Source organism: Apaloderma vittatum, unplaced genomic scaffold (assembly GCF_000703405.1).
Source record: "Apaloderma vittatum isolate BGI_N311 unplaced genomic scaffold, ASM70340v1 scaffold1835, whole genome shotgun sequence".
Classification (NCBI taxonomy): domain Eukaryota; kingdom Metazoa; phylum Chordata; class Aves; order Trogoniformes; family Trogonidae; genus Apaloderma; species Apaloderma vittatum.
The window spans coordinates 16326-37806 of record NW_009717457.1 but is presented as its reverse complement, the minus strand read 5'-3'; the positions used below and the strand labels follow the sequence as shown (position 1 = coordinate 37806).

Below are 21481 nucleotides of genomic sequence, written 5' to 3'. Positions count from 1 at the left end.
AAAAAAGTGTTCTAACACGCATGAGAATACAGGTTACTGCACCTTGTCATATGGGAAATGGATAGGTGTGGGTTTGGTTTTCTTCTTTTCAGTGTTCCTGGTAGGAGTTTCTCTCTTCCTTGATGATTTTTTGTGGTGGTTCCTTCAAGCTTTTGGTTCCGAAGGTGCCCAGTATCCACTACCCGCTTCAGGTGTAGGTTTTGAATTAGGACTGCTCTAGCTATCCAGTGCCACTTTGAATCAATTCTGTGAAGAAAAGGGAGGTTGCAAAGTTTTGACTTGGTGAGGCTCTGAGCCAGGCTGCTTCTCCATGTGTTTTTAGATAGCTGTTTCTTACAGTTTAGTTACTGTAATTTGATTAACCTTGGGTTTTGGTCATGTTTCTATTTCCTGTATGTGTGTTCCTCCCTACCAGTAAGCCTAATGCTGCTTTTGGTTTCCATTGTGGGGCTGTTGATTTTGTGGTCATATTGTTTTGGAGTGAATGAGTGAATTTTAGTCTACTAAAAAAATTTTTTTTTTCATATTTGATGACCTTTTTTCAAAAAGCAGCAACAGAAGTGGGAAAAGGAGAGAATTAAAATAAGTAGCTTTATGAAAGGAAATAAGTAGCATTCTGAGAATAAGAAATTATGACAAATTTAGTTGACACAGGATGGACTGTCATAGTGGAGAAATAGTGATTTGGGTCCTTACATTGCTCATCATAAATCATGAACAAGAGATACTCATTTATCTCAGCAAACCAAGAAACTGAACTTAACATTTACTCCAAGTAAATAACGTATGCAGTTCATTGCTACAAACAAATGTCTAGGAGTAGTCCTTGTCATTTAATGTAGAAATATATTGTTCATTATCAGTATTGACTTGTAAAAAAAAGTAAATGCTTTTACATGTTCCTGGTTTGGCACATAAGTGTATCGCTGGTTTCTTCAGAGTATATGTCAATGAAAATTGCTTTGAGCTCCGAAAATTCTGCTTACGGCAGGTTACTTTCCATTATTGATGTTTCACTGTCCTATAAATCACTTTGATACACTAATTTCAGGGACCAGATACCCAATCCAGGAGTTGCCTTATCAGTTCCAAGCCCAGCTTTTGGCTTGCCTCTCTCCATTGGTATTTGTTTTGAATACAGCAATAGTTCTCCAGGGGAACATAGAAGGAATATTACAGTGAAGTTGTAGTTGTCTCAGATGCTTCAGGAGAGTATAGATGAGAGTATAGATGACTTGAGGAAGGAGAAGATGCAGTCTGCTGCTTACATTCAAACGTGTTTTATCTGAGCTTTCTTCAGTTGGTTATCAGGAAGGTAACTATCCTGATGCTAAGTTTAGGTCTTGTTGGAGTGCGAAAAAAAAATAAATAGATTTCTAGAAATAAATGATAAGCAACGTTGCTTTTACTTCTTCAGGATACCACAAGTTCAAAACTGAATGGGAGATTTAACAAGCCCTTTCAGCCGTCTTCTACTGTACCTGAATGGCGATCAAAAGACAATGATCTTCGCCTTCTGCTGTCAAATGGAAGAATAATCAGGTACATAAGGTTGATTGTGGCTCAATTCTTCCTAGTTATTATGATCTGGAGCATGCTAATTGTTAATAACATTTCTTTTCTGTTTGTGGAGCTCTAAGGTCTGTTCTACCAGCAAGTTTAACGTTAGGAACATAGAAGTGTCTTGTCTGTTGTGTGTGCTGCCCCCTAGTGGAGCCACGGTTATGGAGTGAAGAGAGGAGGAAATGCTCCGCGTGTTCCTTTGTTAAAGCATTTCGTTCAGTTGCTTGGTTGCGTTTGTACTGAAGGGAATGCTTCAAAGTAGAAATGGATATGTTGTATCCAAAAAATGACCGTGATTCTCATTAAAATACTCTGGTATATAACTTTGTGTCTTTATGGAAATGACAATTATACAGGAGGTAAAATGGGAATATGTACAATTAGGAATGGAGATGAGCATAGGAAAATGTTAGTGTAGTATCTTGAGAGCATATTGTAAATAATGAAAGGAAAGCAATTGGTTCTGGTTTGTAAGAATAACGTGTTTTTTTTTTTTCTTGTGAGACAGAGATGAGAGACGCCCATTTACAGATCGAAGTCTTTACACAGCAGATAGTGAAGATGAAGATGACAGGACAAGGTCGAAAAAGACGACTGTTAAGGTGGAAGAACAGCCCTCAGGATTTGGAGGAGAAGGGAATGCAGATGCCCAGAAACCACTGAACAGTAAGTTTATCTCTAAGTCCTACCAGTTGAACATTTTGATGATCTTGAAGAGGGTCTAACTATTGTGAAGTCTGCCTGAAATTCTACCAATGTATAAAGAGATACACTAATATGTTAGAGAAATAATATTAGAAGCTGCAACAAAACATTTGCCAAATATTTGCTGTCTACTGAAGAAGCTAACAGGATGGAGCTCAAAAGTAAAGCTCACCTTTGTATGTTCATGCCATCTTGAATACTGTGCACAGTATTCAAGTGTTTTTCAGAGTGGAGGTTTAATTGGTGTTCTGGATGAGTATTTATTCCTTCTCATTCGTTTCTTAATGTAAGAATGCTGATTTTTCTGCACCAAAGTATACTTTAGCATGAAAAGTTCACAGTATTGTTCACTGTAGAGAATACAAGATGATAACACGCAACTCATTTTTAACCTATGTTATATTTCGCTTTTCTGTTCCATTTGCGGATCATTTCTGAAATCGATGATACAATTTTGTGTGTTTTACTAATGAATAGGTTTATTCCATACAAGTGATCAAACATAATTTAGTATTAATAAAATCTTATACTTTCAACCTTTACAGTAATCTGCAAGGCTGGAGAAGAATTTAAGTCATCTGTAAAACACTTTAATCCAATTTTCCAATAATGCCCTTCATTACAAGTTAATCTTTTTTGGTCTTTCTGTAGCCTCAGGTCTTCCCTCTAAGTGTTTAACAGTGTTAATCATACAGTGTATTAGTAAAGTATCAATACTGAATGCCTATTTTTAATAGCATTATCTCTATGCAGTGACAGATTGGTTCTTGACATAGCTGTTCAGCTCTGTAATTATAAAAGTCACATTCTTTCATAGTAGAGCTTGCAAAAGGCTCAGTGGGTATGTATTAAGAAACTGAGGTCAACATTTAAAAGATGACAAGACTTCTCTAGAGACTTAGAATTCCCTTAGATTCCTGCACAACAATCTGTAACAACATTTGAGTCCATTGTCAACTTGGATAAAATGTTGAATTATTTTCATTAACAAAGCAATTTATAATCCATGTTGCCTGTGTTTCCAAGGGTCACAGAGGATGATATTAAAAAATTTGCACAGAAAAGATATCTCTCTTGGGTACTCGTAAACCAAGGCAAATGGCTCATTGAGTGAAGGATTAGGCATATGTGGTGGCTTTCCACTTTCAAAGTTAAACTATTTACACTTGAATCAGACATTAAATCACACAGAGAAATGGTAGATTTTCTTCAAAATTGTTATTGTTTGACACAGAATGAGTATGGCAGTGTGTATCTTAGAAATAGAACTGAATGTTGAGACCGTTCTTCCAGAAACTGAGTACTCAAGGCTATTGCTTACATTTTTAATTGGAGAGTGAGAGTCTTCAAACTTCGTTATGAAAGTTCACATTCATTTGATTATTTTGCCTTAAGTGAAGGTCCACAGAAAGAGAGAGAGAGAAGATGCTCTTCTGCAGAGAATTCCATAAAAGGGACTACTTGTTTCTGTAACACCTCTCACCTTCCATTGTTCTTACTGGGATTTAAGCCAGGAGACAATGCCCACAAAGAGAGGCCTAAAGCAGATCAAGCTTTGTGTATCATGCCAAGGTCCTGGTTCTAAATGGTGACCCAGTGTTATCAGAAAGACAAAGATCAAGTACTGTGCTTAATAGAGCAGGATACTCTGTCGATGAAGGGAAGGCGATTTAAGGTTTTTTTTTGAATTCACAGTAGCTTAACCTGATCTTACAGATAACTGCTTTAATTCACCCTGTTTCTGGAGTATTCCTCCCAGTCTCTGGAAGCATGCAGTGCCATAAATTTATCTGAGGCTAGGTAGGTTTGTTTTTAAGTAACAATACTAATTACTAAGGTAATTCACAAAAACAACCAAAAAACAGCAAAACCCAACTTGTATATTTAGTCTAAGCTTTTTTTTAAGGCTCAGTTACAATTCACAGTTGTGAATGAAGAGATGAGGGATCCTAATAATGCATGATGTGTTATTGTCAAGCTCAGTAATAAACGTATCTGAAACCTGTATGTTGAAAAAGGGTGAGAAAACTACAGTACTCTTTTGCACGGGAATGTAGAAAGTGGGGGGTGGGGAAGATGAATATAAAGGAATGCAGCTTCCCTGGCTTTTTGAACAACGTAATGCAAGGGCTTCAGCCACACTGCCCCAGTTGCAGAAGGGATAGGCAGAGATTGGGCCACTGAAGAACTGCCCACTGTGAGTGAAGACAAGGTTTGGGACCATCTAAAGAACCTGAAGGTGATCCTGCTTTGGCATGAGGGTTGGACAAGATGGTCTTTCGAGGTCCCTTCGAACTCCTAGCATTCTGTGATTCTGTGAAGGTGCACAGGTCCATGGGACCTGATGAGATCCATCCATGGGAACTGAGGGAACTGGCAGATGAAGTTACTAAGCCACTTTGGATCATATTTGAGAAATGGTGGCAATCTGAAGAGATTCCCACTGACTCAAAAAGTGATGTGACATAACATCCATCTTCAGAAAGCAGGGTAAAAGGAAGACCCGGGGAACTATAGGCCTGTCAGTCTCACTTCTGTATCTGGCAAGATCATGGAGCAGATTCTCCTGGAAAAGCTGCTAGGGCACATGGATATAGAGGAGGTGATTGGTGGCAGCGAACATGGCTTCGAAAAGCTGCTAGGGCACATGGATATAGAGGACGTGATTGGTGGCAGCGAACATGGCTTTGCCAAAGGCAAATTGTGCCGGACAAACTGGGTGGTCTTCTACGATGGTGTTACAACGTCAGTGGATAAGGGAAATGTAACTGATGTCATCTACCTGGACTTGTGTAAAGCATTTGATACTGCCCCACATGACATCCTGGTCTCTAAATAGAAGGACAGAGGCTTGATGGATGGACCATACGATGGGTAAGGAATTCACTAGATGGTCGCACTCAAAGAGTTGCGATCAATAGCCCAATGTCCAAGTGGAGACCAGTGACAAGTGGTATTCCTCAAGGATTGGTACTGGGAGCAGTGCTATTTAACATCTTTGTCAGTGACAGGGACAGTGGGACAGAGTGCACCCTCAGCAAGTTTGCGGACAAACCAAATTGTGTGGAGTGGTTAACACGCTGGAGGGAAGGGATGCCGTCCAGAGGGTCATTGACAGGCTTGAGAGGTGGGCCAGTGCCAACCTCCTGAAGTTCAACAAGGCCAAGGGTAAGGTCCTGCAGTCCCAGGCACAAATACAGGCTGGGCAGAGAACAGATTGGGAGGAACCCTAAGGAGAAAGATTTGGGCGTGTTAGTCGATGAGAGCCAGTGGTGTGCACTTGCAGCCCAAAAAGCAAACCATGTCCTGGGCTGCATCAAACGGAGTGTGGCCAGCAGGTCGAGGGAGGTGATTTTCCCCCTCTGCTCTGCTCTGGTGAGGGCCCACGTGGAGTACCGTGTCCAGCTCTGGAGCCCCCAACAGAAGAAGGACACAGACTTGTTGGTGAGGGTCCAGAGGAGTGCCAGAAAAATGGTAAGAGGACTGGAGCACCTCTGCTATAAGGACAGTCTGAGAGAGCTGGGGTTGTTCAGCCTGGAGAAGAGAAGACTCTGGGGAGACCTTATAGCAGTCTTGCAGTACCTGCAGGGGGCCTACAGGAAAGCTGGAGAAGGGCTTTTTACAAGGGCTTGTAGTGATGGGACAAGGGAGGGTGGATTTAGGTTAGATACTAGAAAGAAATTCTTCACCATGAGGATAGTGAAGCACTGGAACAGGTTGCCCAAGGAAGTTTTGGCTGCCCCATCCCTGGAAGTGTTCAAGGCTTGGCTGGATGTGGCTTTGAGCAACCTGGGCTAGTGGGAGACAGGTGTCCTTACCCACAGCAGGGATGTTGGAACTAGATGATCTTCAAGGTCCCTTCCAACATTAACCATTCTGTGATTAAAACTGGAGAGGTGTTCTTTGACTGCTTTGCACAGAGCTTGGAGAGTAAAGATGTTGTGAAAATGGTAATGGTTTGGCCGCATAGCCAGACCTGTGGCTCGTATAATGTGTTATGTCGTATATGCCAGTACCTGGTACCAAGTGAAGCAGGACTATCTCAGTTATATTAGGAGGCTTTAGTCATTCAGTCCAGATCATATCACTAGATAAAGCACAGATAACAAATAATTTGTCCCTTTTAGTAGGCTATTATCTATGGTTAGGTAGTAGGATATCGATTATAACCAGTTTAATGTCTGTGAGAAGGCAAGAAGGCCTTATCTGTATGTAGCTAATTAGATACATCCCCAGTTTCTTTTCTGTCTTGCTGAATCATATATCTTCTTGTAGGAAGTAAAGTTCCTGAGGAGCCTTCATGAATTTTATTTATTTTTAAATTGTGGTTCATTATTTGCACAACAGTTTTTGCCTAAGCTCTGAAGCTTTGCATGTGAGCATATTTAGTTATCATTAATTGTTCCTGCCCGTTCCTTTAAATTGTCTTTAAGATTGGAGCATTTTTTTTTTGAAACAGGAAAATTCATTTGAGCTATGTAATAGTCCAAAGGAAAATTCATTTGAGTATATAATGGTGTTATTTTTTGTGTCATGCATGCCACTGCTTATCTTAGAATCTTGTTCGCATTTTTGAAATGAGCCAAAGGCTTGCGTTATCAGAAATCCCTTGTGGGTTTTTTAGCTACGGTAGTTTAGAATATTGATTTTATTGTCATATGCTGAGCATTACTTCATTGAGCCTAACTTCATATACTGTGTTGTTGCACATTTGCTGTGTTTGGATATTCCTCACAGTTCTTTCTAATACTATCTTAAGTTTCATTAGTCTTCTCTAGGTTTTGGTCCCAGCTTTTTGTTTTATTCACTTTCTAATAACATGTCTCAGCTTTCTTCTGACTCTAAAAGTAATTTCCACTTATGCAGTGTTTAGAAATTAATAATATATTTGATGTGTATTTGTGAGCTTTGTGACAGTGTACAATAGGAACAAAATCCTACTAGAATTTCAGTGTATATAGAGGGAGAGGTACATCTTTTATGGTTGCATAATTAATGAGTTATGAACAGTTGCGTTCTGTTTATGTGGCTTCATCTAAAACTATGTTGAAAGCAAACCAACATGGATCAGAAATTAGCTCTGGAATGAGGACAAGGAAAGTTAAAATGTTGGTTTGCTTTCAGAATGGTTTTGTATGAAACTGTGAAGTACTAGAAAACTTGAAACAGGCATGTTGCTTTCTTTATCCACTATCTTCTTGACACACATTCATAAATTTTTTATTCTATTTGGTTTTTTGCCAAAAAACATTTGCTAGTTCCTGCAGTAAAACTGCATATTGTACATCTTTCACACATTTGGACATTGACTTTGAGCTTTGGATTCCAAATGCTTACAAATGTGTTTCCTGCTCGTGGTTGTTTGGGATTTGTACTGTCTTCTACAAGTAGGTGCTTCTGAGAGCTGCTCAGCTGCTTCATGTTTGGGTTCTTTCAGCCCTTTAAAAAGTAAACGATGTGGACTAGGTGGCTGATTTGATTGATTGCTTTGTCACATGCCATTGTTTCTGATGTATATTTTGACACCCCACTCTCTGATTAGTACTTTATCTTAAGTGCTAATAAAGAGCATGTCTAAGGCACGTATTTCATCTCCTTTTGCATGTCTTCTGTGATAAAGACCGATGCAAGTATATCGTGTATCATCACAGTAGTATTTCAGTCTTGAACACGTCTGCATTTTAACCCTCGCTGACATTTTTGTAGTAGTACAAAAGAGGCAGACTGTGCCATTAGATTGTCCTGTAAAAGTAAAATTGCAAGTAGCACAGTGATATTTTTTTTTTTTTAACTTTTGAATCATAGAACCATTTATATTGGAAAACACCCTTAAGATCAAGTCCAGCCATTCACCTAGCAATACCAAGTCCACCGCTAAACCATGTCCCTGGGCAACACATCTACACGTCTTTTAAACACCTCTAGGGATGGTGACTCGACCACTTCCCTGGGCAGCGTGTTCCAGGGCTTGACCACCCTTCTGCTGAAGAAGTTTTTCTTAATATCCAACCTAAACCTCCTGTGGCACAACTTGAGACCATTTCCTCTTGTTCTATCACTTGTTACATGGGAGAAGAGCCTTCCATGTTTAGTGTTTTTGTATAACTGCTTTTATTTTTAAACAGGGAGATTCCAAGTTCAAAGCATCTAAGACAAAGTAAGATTACTTTAGAAGATTACTTCTAATTAACTTTTTCTAAGAGACATTTCTTTGACTCTAGCCTATACAAAAGCAGAAATTGTCGAAGTTGTCATCTGTAGACTGTCTGCTCTTTAGGAGAAAAGAAGATACATACTCCTGCTGCACCTCATTTCTCCTGACTTCATGCAGTCGGTTGCTTGAGGAGTGTATTGGTCAAATGTAGGCAACTCACTTTGAGCAAACTTGGCTTGGGAACCAGATCCGTGTCTGGATGGGCTTCTGTTTACAGATTGTTAAAACCTAAAAATATTTAACAATTATTTTGAAAGCAAAGAATGAAAACCACATATTATGTAATAAATGTTGGGCCTTATAATTTAATTTTTCTCTTTGCAGTGTTCTTTGAAAGTGTGAAATCAGAACTCAGGAATGGATCCTCAGTGTACTCTGATATTTCTGATTCAGAAGAATCTGAGCCTGATTGCACTACACAGGTATAACTAAAAAAAAATCATGAAAGTTAATGAACCAATTCAATATGCTTGCTCACATCTGGTCAAAGTTTGTGTTATAAGAGCAATAACCAAGTATTTAATTCTTGGTCAAGTTAATATATCAAACTTAGTGTTCTGCCTCGTTGTACTGTTGAGAAAAATGACAAGCTTTGCTATCTTGAGCCAAATATTATGATCATCCTTGTCATTAAAGTGGGTCTAGCAGAGGATGAGCCTGCTCTGGAACTTGCGAAGTCAAAAAATTAAATCGTAGTTGTTTTATTCTTTTTTTTCCCATGTAAAATCTAAATTTCATCACTAGAATTGTGAGTGTCTACCATGCAATTTTATTTTAGAGCATAGTTAAATGGAAATAATCTTGCAGGCCTTCTGTTTTTTTAAATAAGCTGAAATGGCTAAATCCCACTAAAATATTTTAAACTATTTGAAATAAATGGGAATCCTCCATTTGAGGGTTTAAACTGTAGTGATTTCCTTACAACTAAACAAAATATAAGTGTGCATACATGTGTATGTATATTTATATTTATTTACATGTATTTTAATATAACTTTTTCTGTTCATAAATGTGTATCTGTATATACAAATATTTTTGACTTTTTTTCCCTTACAAAATTGTGCTTTAACTTAAAAGTTTCGATTTTAATTGCATAGCAGTGAAATGCTAGTTGGATGGAGTGATTGCCTCAGATTTTTGGTTTGTGCTTCTGGAAGGCTAATGCTTTGGACTTTGTTTCAATCATCAGCCTATTATAAGACTTTACAAGAAGTCTTAAAATTCCTACTTTTTCCATGGTGGTCAAGATCTACTTTTTATATTTGTTGCCTTCCATCGTTACCTCATGTAACCTCATGTACCTCATGTTAGAGTAAGTGATAGGAACCTTCATGGTGTGTCGTCTTCTGGTTTGCTAAATTATGCTATCAGAAACTTCAGCTCAGTAGGTGTCCTTTTGTAGGACACAAAATCAATAGTTATTTAAAAGCAATACCTTTCTTCATAGGAGAATGTAGCCAGTTTTGAATGACTTTATTGTTGAGTGAAATGTTTGTAATTCCTGTCATTTACTCTCTTAGTTTCTTCTATATTCTTCTGCTTCTTAGTTTTTGATATTATGTAATGGAATAATTTTTGTGTATGTTTAAATTTGTCTTCCGTAATGATAAGGCCGAAATGAACTGTCTTCAGTAGCTCCTGTAAATATTAACAAAACAAGATAATAGCTTTACTCCTAATGTTGAGTCATAATTATAATTTAATTGCCCATTTGTGTCACTTTCCAAGTGTCAAAGATTAACAAGCTACTCTTGTGAATGAAGCTATTGTATAAAAACATCCCTTGGTGATATGATGCACTTCATTCATTCGTTCGGGTTCTCTTTTTGATGATAGGGATAGTGGTATCAATCTTGAAGGATTATGCTTCCACTGTGGTCTGATCTTGGACTTTTGACACCTTTATTGAATGTTGTGTGTATTTCTTGGCATTCTCTGTACTTGTTAAAAATAGATTAGTCTGAATTACTGGGATGGAACATACTTATTACAGCCCTTGCTTCCCATAAAGGCATATTGAGTCACATATGGTTGCTCCACCTTTGAGAAGCTCCTGCCCATACAAGCTGTGATCTCAGCAGGGACTGAAAAGCGCTTTCATTCATGAAATGGGGCCGTGCCACTGTAAGAGGGGCAACAGCTGTTGTGTCTCTGTTTCGGCTATGTTTTAGATTTACCTGAGAGTTTCTGCCACTTACCAGAGAGGTGCTGCTGCTGCAAGTTACCTTTTATGAGAGCAGGAAGCAGAAGCAGCTATTTGGGGCAGGATGTGTCTCGTTATATGTAATAGTCACCAATTCTGGCTGCTGCTTGGCACCATACTTCCATATTTTTTCCTCTACTTTGAATATTGAAGAATAATCAGTGCTCTCTTCAAAGAGAATACAGTGATTTGTGAATTCTATAATGTGTGTAGTGTTTTCTGTAAGAAAATGGATTTTGGAGATGCTTTCTGTATTGCTGGAGCATGTACTCATCAGTGTCACAAAGCTGGGATATATACCATCTCAGTTGTTATAGTCAAATTAGCTGCATTCTGAATATTAGAGATACATAAAAAGGTTGGACATAGAAACGTTTTGATTTTTTTTTTTACGTGGCATAAATTAAGGTAGGCATGATGACCATTGTGTGTACTGCTTCCTCTTGTTTCAGCAGAAGGATTCCTCCACAGAGGAGTCAGAAAGCTCAGGTGATGAAGAGAAACAGGAAGTAACATCGAATTTCAAAGAAGAATCTAAGGTCACAAGAGACCTTTGTCAAAATACCCAGAAGCCATCCAGAAATGAAACTCCCAGTAAAAAGTAAGCACGTTGTGGGCATTTGTTTACAAGCTGTTAGACCTTCTTGCACATATTTATGGTTCTGCTTTATACCAATGTAAATATCATTCCTTCAGAGAGATTCAGGATTCTATTTTGAACTGCTTTAATACTCTTTTATTTTTGTAGGGAATGTCCTACCTCGACAAGTACAGAAGAAGAAGCTATTCAGGGCATGCTTTCTATGGCAGGATTGCACTATACTACATGTTTACCAGGTCATACTCAAAGCACAGACTGCACGGATAAACGAACCGCCCTTCAGGAACACAGAAGCTACGCCAGGAGTCGGCATAAAGACAGACAGCCATCTCAGAGCCACAAAACCATAGAATGTGGTAGGTATCGGAACTAATGACACTGCTGCTCTCTGCTCCTTGACAAGTTGCTCAGAGCAAGCGCTTAAAGTTACATGTTCAGATTTGGAGTCAAGTTTTTAAGTAAATCAGGCTGACATTTAGAAAGGGATGTTCCTCGGTTTTGGCTTGTGGGGTTTTTCTCCCCTATAAAAAGCACTTCTGAAAACTGGCACGAACTTATCTTGAGAGGTCCCCAGAATACAGCTTTTAAATACTGCCATCTAAAATTTTGTGGCAAAGTTGTGGCTAGGTTGAGAGTGTAGTCTCCTTATTGAATGAAAGTGTGATTTCCTTCAGAAAATATTGACAGATTCTTCAAGGTTGCAACTTTCATGGCATGTGCATTACTAAGGTATCTGTGGAAATACACTTGGTGATTTTTTCATGGATCTTTTTGGAAGCTTTACTCCTGAAATTCTGCTATGAATGTCGCACATTAAAGGAGATTCTAATCTTGAAGAGGAAAATTTAGAGATGATTTTTGTTGTCAGTGGCATTTTGATGTCTATGGAAGACAGACATCTGTTAAATGCATTTTGGGAATGATGGCAGAATATTAATACTAATCCCCTCAAAGGAATCAAAATCACTTATTGGAACAAAGAGAGTCCTTATGTTTGAAAAGTCTTTGATCAAGAAGGAAATGGAAGAGGATTGTAGCTTTGATGTGAAACAAATACAACCGCACCAAAAATATTGTGCTAATTCAAAGAACTGGTAGTATGCTGATTTTTGTTTACAAGGATAGCAGGAAAGCCTAATGTGATGTCATGGACTGTGTTCTGGTAATTGAAGCTATATGTTCTTAAAACCCACCAAGCAAATAAATAAAACCGCTGCAAAGAAACCCTAACCAGCAAACCACACAGGAATTACAGTGCCTTTTCATCTTTCTAACTTTATGAAAAACATAATATCCAGGTTTCTAAATTGTGATGTGTTGAGCAGCTGGGCACCCATGCAGCTACTGTTCTCTCCCTCTGCCCTGTGAGTCGGAGGAGAGCGAATAGAAAGAGCAAAAGTGAGAAGTTTAATGGGTTGATGTAAGGAGAGTTTAGTAAGTGAAAGAAAGAGTGCAAGAAACAAGTGATGCAAAGGCAGTCGCTTGCCACCTTCGGCGAGCAGACTGATGCCCAGCCAGTCTCTGAGCAGTGGCGACCTTAGAAGACTCCTCCCAGGTTCTTTCTCTACCCCAGCTTTTATTGCCAAAAATGACATTGCATGGTATGGAATGTCCCTTTGGTGGATTCAGGTCAGCTGTCCTGGCTATGTCCATTCTGAGCCTCTTGCCTGCCCCATGCCTACTTTGTGCAGGGGGCAGAGTGGGGGAAAGAGAAAGCTGTGTCATTGTGCAAGCACTGTTCAGCAACAGCCAGAACTTTGGTATGTTATCAATGCTGGTTTAGCTGCAAATCTAAAATACAGCGCCCTGTGGACTGTTAAGAAAAGATTTCGTTCCAGCCAGACCCAGTACATGTGTGAAGTTCCACAAGCAAAGAAGATGAAATTGTGCTTCTCAGCTTGAGAGACCCTTAATTTTACAAATTAGCAGTATATAAATGTGTTTTCAATGTGGACACTTCTATAGGCCTGTCAACATAGATCTTCTGTTTGTCGTACCTGATCAGCACCTCAGTGCTTAGAAATAATGCAATGAATAATACCTGAAAATTAAATTACAGAATGCCCATTTTTGTATGAAATCCTCGTGATACAAAGCTATGGTAGAAATCTGGAGCATAACAAAGTAAGCAAGCTGTCGAGATCAGTACTTTCAAATTTGAACAGATATATTTGTCTGACTTTCTTACTATGATATATGCATCTTTAATTAGGTGTATTTATACTGTGAAATTGTTTTCCCAATTAAGTGTGTAGAACCAAGCAGCTCTGACAATTTTCATTTTGAATCTAAGAGTATTTTTATTGTATTTTTTTAATGGTTTTAATTTTCAAGTCATTCCGATGTACAATTAGCTTTGCATTCCTAGTTACTGATTTCACAATTTAAAACTTGTTAAACTTCTTTTTAGGTAGGTCTGTGAAGGAAGAGGAAGGAGACTTGGGGACTTCAGCATGGCCTAGACACCTGAACGAAGCCTCGAGGTTTGCCCCTCAGGTAAAGCAATACTTTAAACAATTTGAACACTTAAAGAGATTGGGAAATTTTAAGTACAGAAAGCATGCTAGCCAGATCTTTCCACTCTGCATGGCTGATATTGGGTAATTCTAGTTCTGGTAGCTGTTACATTTTTGTCATACTTTTTTCTTCGTTATTATTTTGTGGGTTTTTTTCCTTTCAAGCTCTCTTTTGTCATAGTGGCTGGTATTAAGATGCTCAGGACTGTATCTTGAAAAATAAAAAATACATTTTAAAAAAAGGTGTGAATTTATATTCAGTCTAACTGGGGGAGGACTGTGTTGTTTATTCATTGTTATTCCTGACCAGAGCATCAGAACAAGTGAAACCTTTTGGTAGTATTTACAGTAAAAATACTTGCTTAGGAAATCAGTACTGCCAAACTGATGTAGCCTTTCAGCACCCAGTAGGTAGGAATATTTTTGCTTTCTGATATCTGAGTGGAATCCAGCAAACAATATATAAATGAAAGGTTGTATGTCTTATACTCTGAACTTTTTTTTTAGTATTTTTAAACTTGTCTGAAACAATTAAAGTTGCAAAATAACAATGCTGACTAATAGCTGTATTTTAACTGTGTGCTTTGTGGTTGGTTTTTTTTGGTGAGAGAACCTATCTTACAGTTTGTAATTCCCAATTTAGCATTTGTTCTCTCATCAGCTGAATACTGAAAACAAATAGCCTGCTCTGGTAGTTGATGGTTAAGATATGGCTTGCTGTAGCAACCAGTTTAATCAGGAGCAGTTGCATTTGTTTTTATCACTGAAAACTAAACCAAAAGACTGAGAAATTGAGTACACTAGTAGGTGTAATGAATCTACAGCATTGCTCATAAGTGCATATGGAAAAGCTTGCGTAGAGGTACTACACTGTATTTTATTTTTAAGAGGTCTCTATACTAAAGGAAATGACGGAATTTTAAAGTAGTCCAACACTGTTGGAACTGAAATATCTTTTTCAAAGATACCATAGTATAATTAGAAAAACGGGAGCGAACTTATAGCCAGCAGGTATTAACTTTCACCTTTTTTTCGTATCCTCACTTCCATACTAGGATACAAGTAAAACTCAAAAATATACCAAGAAGGAGGGCGCATCAGAAGCCAATCATAAGATTCAAGAGAACAGAAGTATAGTCCACAACAACAGCTTGAGTTTTCAGCATGGCAAGTATACACGAGACTCCAGTCTAATTCAAGGAGAATGTCGACTGAGTGATGGCAGCCTTAGCCCTGACAGGCCTTACGGTGAAACGTCCTTGTCTGTACCACTTCATCCAACAAAGAGGCCAGCATCAAATCCACCCCCTATCAGCAACCAGGCGACAAAAGGTAATGATCATCTCCCTCCTCTTGCCAGAGTGGAGGAAAAAAAAAAAAAGACTAAGAAAAGGAGCTTGTAAACATCAAAGAGCTGTTACATGCAGAAACTGTAAAAAAGACAGGCGTAGACCTTGAGGAACAATATCAAATGTGCATCATGTGGACGCTCAAGATTTTCGACAAAATGTGTGGAGGTGGAATGAAGAGTGATCTAACTGGATGGGTGGCCAGATGAAACTTCCATAGTTACTGTTGCACCTCTGCAGTTGTATCTGTTACGCATTTGTTACAGGGAACAGAACCACAGCTATCCTCTCAAATACTGGCCTGAATCAGATTTGTGTTATTGAAGTGAAGATTTAAAAATTGTGACACTTGAAAAAATAGTCTAGTGATAGTACTGTTTAGTTTCCAATTTATTTTCTGTAATTTGCTCAAGGGAATAACTTGTGTGAAATTCAGGAAGCTCACTTTAGGGTTCCCCTTATCACATCTGCTGCCCTTCCCTGGACTGGAAATGTTTGTAAATAAAATAATCACTTTATGATGAGGCTAGCCAGAGTTTAGGGAAAGCAATTCCTTTTTTTTCTTCTGTTTTTTTTTTTTTCTTTTTTTACCTTTCTGATTCCCTGTTTGTTCCCAAAGAGACAAATGAAGAGTGGATTTTTGGTTTTATTTTTTTTTTAAAACTAATTCCGGTGAAATTTTTGCCTGCTTCATCTTGAAAGCTGGGTTTCATCTTTTTTCTATGATAGTAAAGATGTGTTCTGAAATTCTTGACCAAACTAACTTGATTTCATTTTTCAGGCAAACGTCCAAAGAAAGGAATGGCAACTGCTAAACAGCGCCTTGGAAAGATCCTGAAGCTGAACCGGAATGGCCATGCACGCTTCTTTGTTTAATGTAGCTGCTACACCTACTACTGCTGTCTTTCCTACACAGACCAGTATTGAGGTCGACAGAGCCTGGAGCTGCTGTTATTCCTCGGCTTGAAGCAGACTTGCATGTACCATACGAAACACTGCCTGATGAACAAAAATGAGAAAGAAAAAAAGAAAAAAAAAAGAAAAAAAAAACAAACAAAAAAACCAACCAACCCAATGCTGCATTTTCACTGTGCCACACCTGCTCAGCAATAACCATATGGGAACGGGGGAATTCTTCAGAGAGACACAGACTGTGAGAAATAGTCTCTCATCAGGGCTTGAATATCATTTGTTGCTGGTAGTTTTTGACCTAATTAAGGAGAGGAAGGTGATGAAGGTCGTTTATTGATAATTTATTTCTGATAGATTTTTCACAACTTTTAAATTCATTTAAAAAAAACCTATTTATTTGGAAGACTTCTTTGTGGGTTTATTAATTTAGATTTAAGAATGTGAAAGTTTTTAATTGTTTTGATAATGTATGTTTGGTGCAGTGGAGAGCCACATTAATTGTGATTAGTCTGGACTCCTAAATTTGATATTCAGGTTATAGTCTTAAATAGGGATGAGATGCATTATTAATTATTTTTTAAATTAAGGCATATGAAACCTTATTTTTTTTTCCTGCTTTTGTAAGCTGTTGGCTGGGCTTCTGTTGACTTGCAAGTTGCAAATTCTCTGCCAGCTTGATTATTTTTTGACCTGTCCTCTTTAATACAGACTTATTTATTTGATGGACTAGAAGAGACTCCTACAGACAGAAGAATCTTATGTTAGTCCAGTAGCTAACTTGTTTTAAAATGCACCCCTTTTCCTCCAAACTGGAGTGCATACTCTTCCTCCTAGTGATCTGTCCATGATGATTTTCTTCTGTAAAAAGGCTCCCTGAAGTTCTATTTGTACAGATATTTAAGAGTTGGTACAAAGGAGGGAAACCTAATATATCTTTTTGGAGGAACAGGGACATCAGTTAAGATAAATATTTCTTCAGAACAGTTACTCTGAAATAACTCTTCAGGTACACATTGCAGTCTTAAGATTTGGCATATTGCGTAATGTAGCATGGAAGAAGCATTAAAATATTATTGTTGTACTTCAGACATTTTCCTGAAGAGTCAGGAAGGCAGGAGAACGTGTATTGCATTCAAAGCTGGGCGATACAGCCAATTAAAAGTCTTAACTGGTGCATATATAAGCATGAAGTAGCTTACTGGTATCAGAAAGGTGATTTGTGTCAAGCTTCGTATAGAGCTGATAGCAAATGCTGATTCTGAATTATTGTAAATAATTTGATTTAAAATTTGTATTTTTCTGTAATATAAAATTAAATATTTAACTTTTGGGGGTTGGGGATGAAGGCAGAAAGGGGAATACTTTTACTTGATTCTGGAAAAAGGGCATTTTGCAGGGTCCAGCCAAAGTGTAAACGTTAATATGCTAGTGATAACAATATTGTTGGTTGTTTGGGGTTTGGTTTTTAGGTTAGGTTGTGGGTTTTTTTTTCGTTGCTAAGAGTAAGAATACTCAGGCATAGCTATCCAAGTCATGGAACTAATTTAACTTTCCATACCAGTTTTTCCTTCCTCCATATTCTATACTGGTATCGTTTTTTCTTGTGGTTTAAAAACAAATTCAGTTGGACTTTCCAGAATATTTGTGAAATATTGTTTTTTATCTAGGCTAGATCTTGAATGCTTTTACAAATTCATGGAAAGAGTTCCTGGTGTAGTTTTTTATTGTTGCAGGGTCAAAACTGTGTAGCGATATGTTGTCCCATTTTTAAATTGAGAAACATCAAAGCATAATGCATCTGCAAGTGAGCCAGGTAGCTTTCATGGCTTTACTTCCTCTGGAGCTTGAAAATTATAGCTTAGGAATGTTTTTTGCAGCCCTGCTTTTGCATTGTATTGACTTTATAGTTTTATATGTGTTCATATTTGTGAAATTTTTTTACTTTTTTTTGTTTCACAAAAGCATGATTTCAGTCTTTTAAATTTTTTTTTTGAATTTAATGTAAGCTATCAGCTTTGTTTAGACTGTTGGGAACGGAGGTAACAAAAGATTCCTAGAAAGCAGAAGATAAGCTAAGAGGTACTCTACAGGTGCTGAAAGTGACTTCAAGTACTTAGTGTTCTCAGGTGCTGTGTTTTCCACATGGAAATAGTTAAAGGATACTTTAAATGTCTTCTAATATGTTCTCACCAAAGTAAGTCAGAGAACTAAAAGATGTCAATATTAGGTAGAATTATATACCCATATAAATATTCTCTGTGCTTAAGCTTGAGCAAATGGATTAATACCTGCCAGGCTTTGGAAACTGTTTTAGCTTTACTGTATTGAACCAAACTATTTTATTCTTGCTGGCTGTATAATTAAGAATAGTAAATTCCAGTTTAGGGCAGCAGTCAGATTCAGAGGAGAATTAAGAATGAGCTCTCTCTTCTTAAAGGCAGATTTTTTGAGAACACTTACCTGAAATAGAAGTGTGCCAGAATAGAATCTGGAGTAAGGAATTTTAAAATATGGAGTATGCTTTCTTGTAGATATGACTTGCTTTTCTGACCATCCGCATTATTTATCTGTATCTTACTATTGGAACACAGATGTGGCTGGACCCATATATATGATTTCTTCTTGGTTTTACTGTTTATTTACTTTCTACCTTTTTTTTTCCTCTAAAGTGGCTCTCCACTGTCATGAATTTCTGTAATAGTCTCTTCATAGGCTGTCAACAGGCAGAGGTTCATTCCCATTTTCTTCAGATATTCATGCTTCTAGCAGGAGTTAATTCTGATGTTCCACCTCAGAACAAGTGATATAAAAGAAATTGCCAATCTAAACAGTATTAAAAAAAAAGTAAAAAAAAAAACAAAACAAAGAAAAAAAAACAAAGAAAAAAATCTTCTGGTAGCTCATGAAGAGGATGTGGTGACCTCACTTGTTTTGTGTACTTGTATGTAGGGATATTTTTATTGTGTTCTAGATGAAAACACTGCTGCACCAATCTTCCTGTAGATGGACTGAACCTTGTGGTGTTGTAGTGAAGAGAAAAAGCCCTATTTTTTCGTACTGTCTCACTTGGGGTGGAAGAGGGAGGGAACAGGGAACACTGACTGGACAACAAAGAGAATTAAGCCTGTTATGGTAACTCATTTTTAAGGGTAATCTTTTCTTAAAAGTCAGAGAACTTGAATTTGGCATAAAACTTATTTTTTTTTTGTAGACAGGACGATAGGAAATTAAATATTTATAGGGATTTTCCCATTCTCTAAGTTCTAACGTTCCTGCAACTGAAAAAAAAAGAAACAACATGAAAGTGGAAAGACTGTCTAGAAACTATTTCAAAGACTCTTCCAGCAACTTTCCCATTTCTTCTTCTACTATACTTGCTAATAAACCCTGGCTACAAGGTAGCCTTTGTTGACCTCTGAGGTAGATTACCTATGCAACCTATAATACTCTACATGAATCCATTCTTCAAAGACAATTTCGAAAGGGTTAGATGTTGAGAGTTAAAATTGTTGCTTTCTGATCACGTGGGGGATTTTGGAAGTTTGGGGTTTTTTTAGTGGTTGAAGTGCTTGTGTTGCCTTTAGTAGACATTCAAGAGAGCACAGCATCATGATCTCATTTTAGAGGCTTCAGCTTTCCCTAGACTTTGCTATATGGCATAAGCTACCTTAATTCACAAGGCCATGAAGTTGTACCTGTTGAAAATTTTTACAGGGTTTCAGAGTCAGAGCTGATGGGAATCTTGCTATCCCCTTTTTGTTAGTTGTGGAGACTAAGCAGAGGTAAAGCTAGAATGACCTGGCACTGCAAGCCTGTAGCTTGGGCTCTGTGTAAGCTCCACATGCCCACCTACCCCTTCATACCCCCACCATGACCTCCAAACCTGATGTCTTTCCAGAATTTCATTCACACAATACTTCCAGACCATTAAAAGCTGTTTGTAGCTCTGGGACAGAGTGAGCCTGGAGCTACTCTTTCACAGAAGAAATATAAATGGAACCAAGGGCCTTACTATTTGTGGTTAAATAAGATTAAAAGCTGCAACATCCATTTTTCCAAAAAAAACCCTACCAAACACCACTCAGCAAAAGCACCCTAGCAACCCTCTCTGTGGGAACGTATGAGTGATAAATGATGCAGTGGATGGGAAATATAAGTAGCACTGATAAGGAAATGCATGTTCTTCATAGACTGCGTTTCTGTTTGGATAAAAAGACTTTTTCTACTTTTAATATAAATTAAGCCATAAGAGTTTCATGCTGTGGGAAGGGAATGAAAGGGATCACTTTAAGAGATTATATTGATATGTATTGTCACTTCTGCTGGGAAATGTCTATTGCTGCCAATGCTTTGGTGAATCTTTTTTTAAAAAAACAAACAAACATGGAATTTGAAAAAAAAAAAAAAGGGGGTGGCTAGTTCTTGGCTATATTTACTAGTTTTGTAGTAATGTTTTGCTGACCCGTTTTGTCTTTTGCTCTCCTTTTTCTACTCTCATAGTCTAATTTCTGTCTTTTCTTCTGATGTCTCTAATAATATTAGCTTGTCTGCTCAATAGGGGTCAGTGTGTGTGTGTCTTCCTTTTTAAAGAAACGCACTACTGTAAGTATTTGGCTGGGAAATGGGATGCTGCAGCTTTAAGAGCATTTTTTTTCAATTCATAACAGTATTTCCCATCCTTTTTTGCCTGCAGGCAGGGAAAGTGTATGTACAGTATTTATTTTGTTTCAATTTTACTTTAAATTTGTAAGTTTCTATAAGTAGTTCACATTGATTATTCTAGGGGAGGACAAGTGGCTTTGTTTAAATTTGTATTTGATATTCATAGTTTCCACTTTCTGTACTTTAAAATACTGAAATTAAAAAATTGTATTGCTTATGTTTTGATTTTAGCACTCTAAAGTGTTTAATTTCTTCAGACTTCTGCTCGTTTGCTTCAGTGTAAATACAGAAAACTACAGAATATCATGAGGAGAAAAATGCTTTTCCAGGGCCAATCTGTGCCCTTTACATGTTGCATTTTAAAGAAGAAATTTTCTGGAGAAATGTGGGAGGGAATATTCTCATACTGCTTTTTTATTATTATTCTTTAAAGTGGAAAAATCTCGTTTCAATCCAAGTATATTGTATAGCAACTAAATGCATTTTGTGAAGATGTCTATATTCTTTTTCAATCTTAATATAAAAGGGAGGTGAAAGTGTTTGTGATCCGTCGTATTACCATCTAGAACTGTGAGATGGATGTCAAATTGTATTTTTGTATTCTTGCTCTTGGTTTATGTTCAGGTTTGTCTTGTGCTGCTGCTGACCGACTCATCTCTTGATTTTTTTCCTTTAATTGTTTGCAGTTTCTGGAAGAAGAGATTTCTCTTTTCCCATGTACTTTGTCATGCTAGCTTTTATCCTAGATACTTTTCT

General features: G+C 37.6%; 1 protein-coding gene across 1 annotated transcript in view; it reads left to right on the top strand.

The window, feature by feature from the left end:
* Positions 1 to 16190, top strand: part of KDM7A (lysine (K)-specific demethylase 7A) — a gene marked incomplete at its 5' end in the record, with an annotated part of 31844 nt that extends 15654 nt beyond the window's left edge. The window contains 8 exons of the mRNA XM_009869882.1: positions 1418 to 1542; positions 2072 to 2229; positions 8807 to 8904; positions 11138 to 11286; positions 11434 to 11642; positions 13697 to 13782; positions 14858 to 15134; positions 15933 to 16190. Of these exons, the coding sequence (XP_009868184.1) occupies positions 1418 to 1542; positions 2072 to 2229; positions 8807 to 8904; positions 11138 to 11286; positions 11434 to 11642; positions 13697 to 13782; positions 14858 to 15134; positions 15933 to 16027 (1197 nt within the window). The remainder of the gene's footprint in view (positions 1 to 1417; positions 1543 to 2071; positions 2230 to 8806; positions 8905 to 11137; positions 11287 to 11433; positions 11643 to 13696; positions 13783 to 14857; positions 15135 to 15932) is intronic.
* Between the last annotated feature and the right edge of the window lie 5291 nt (positions 16191 to 21481).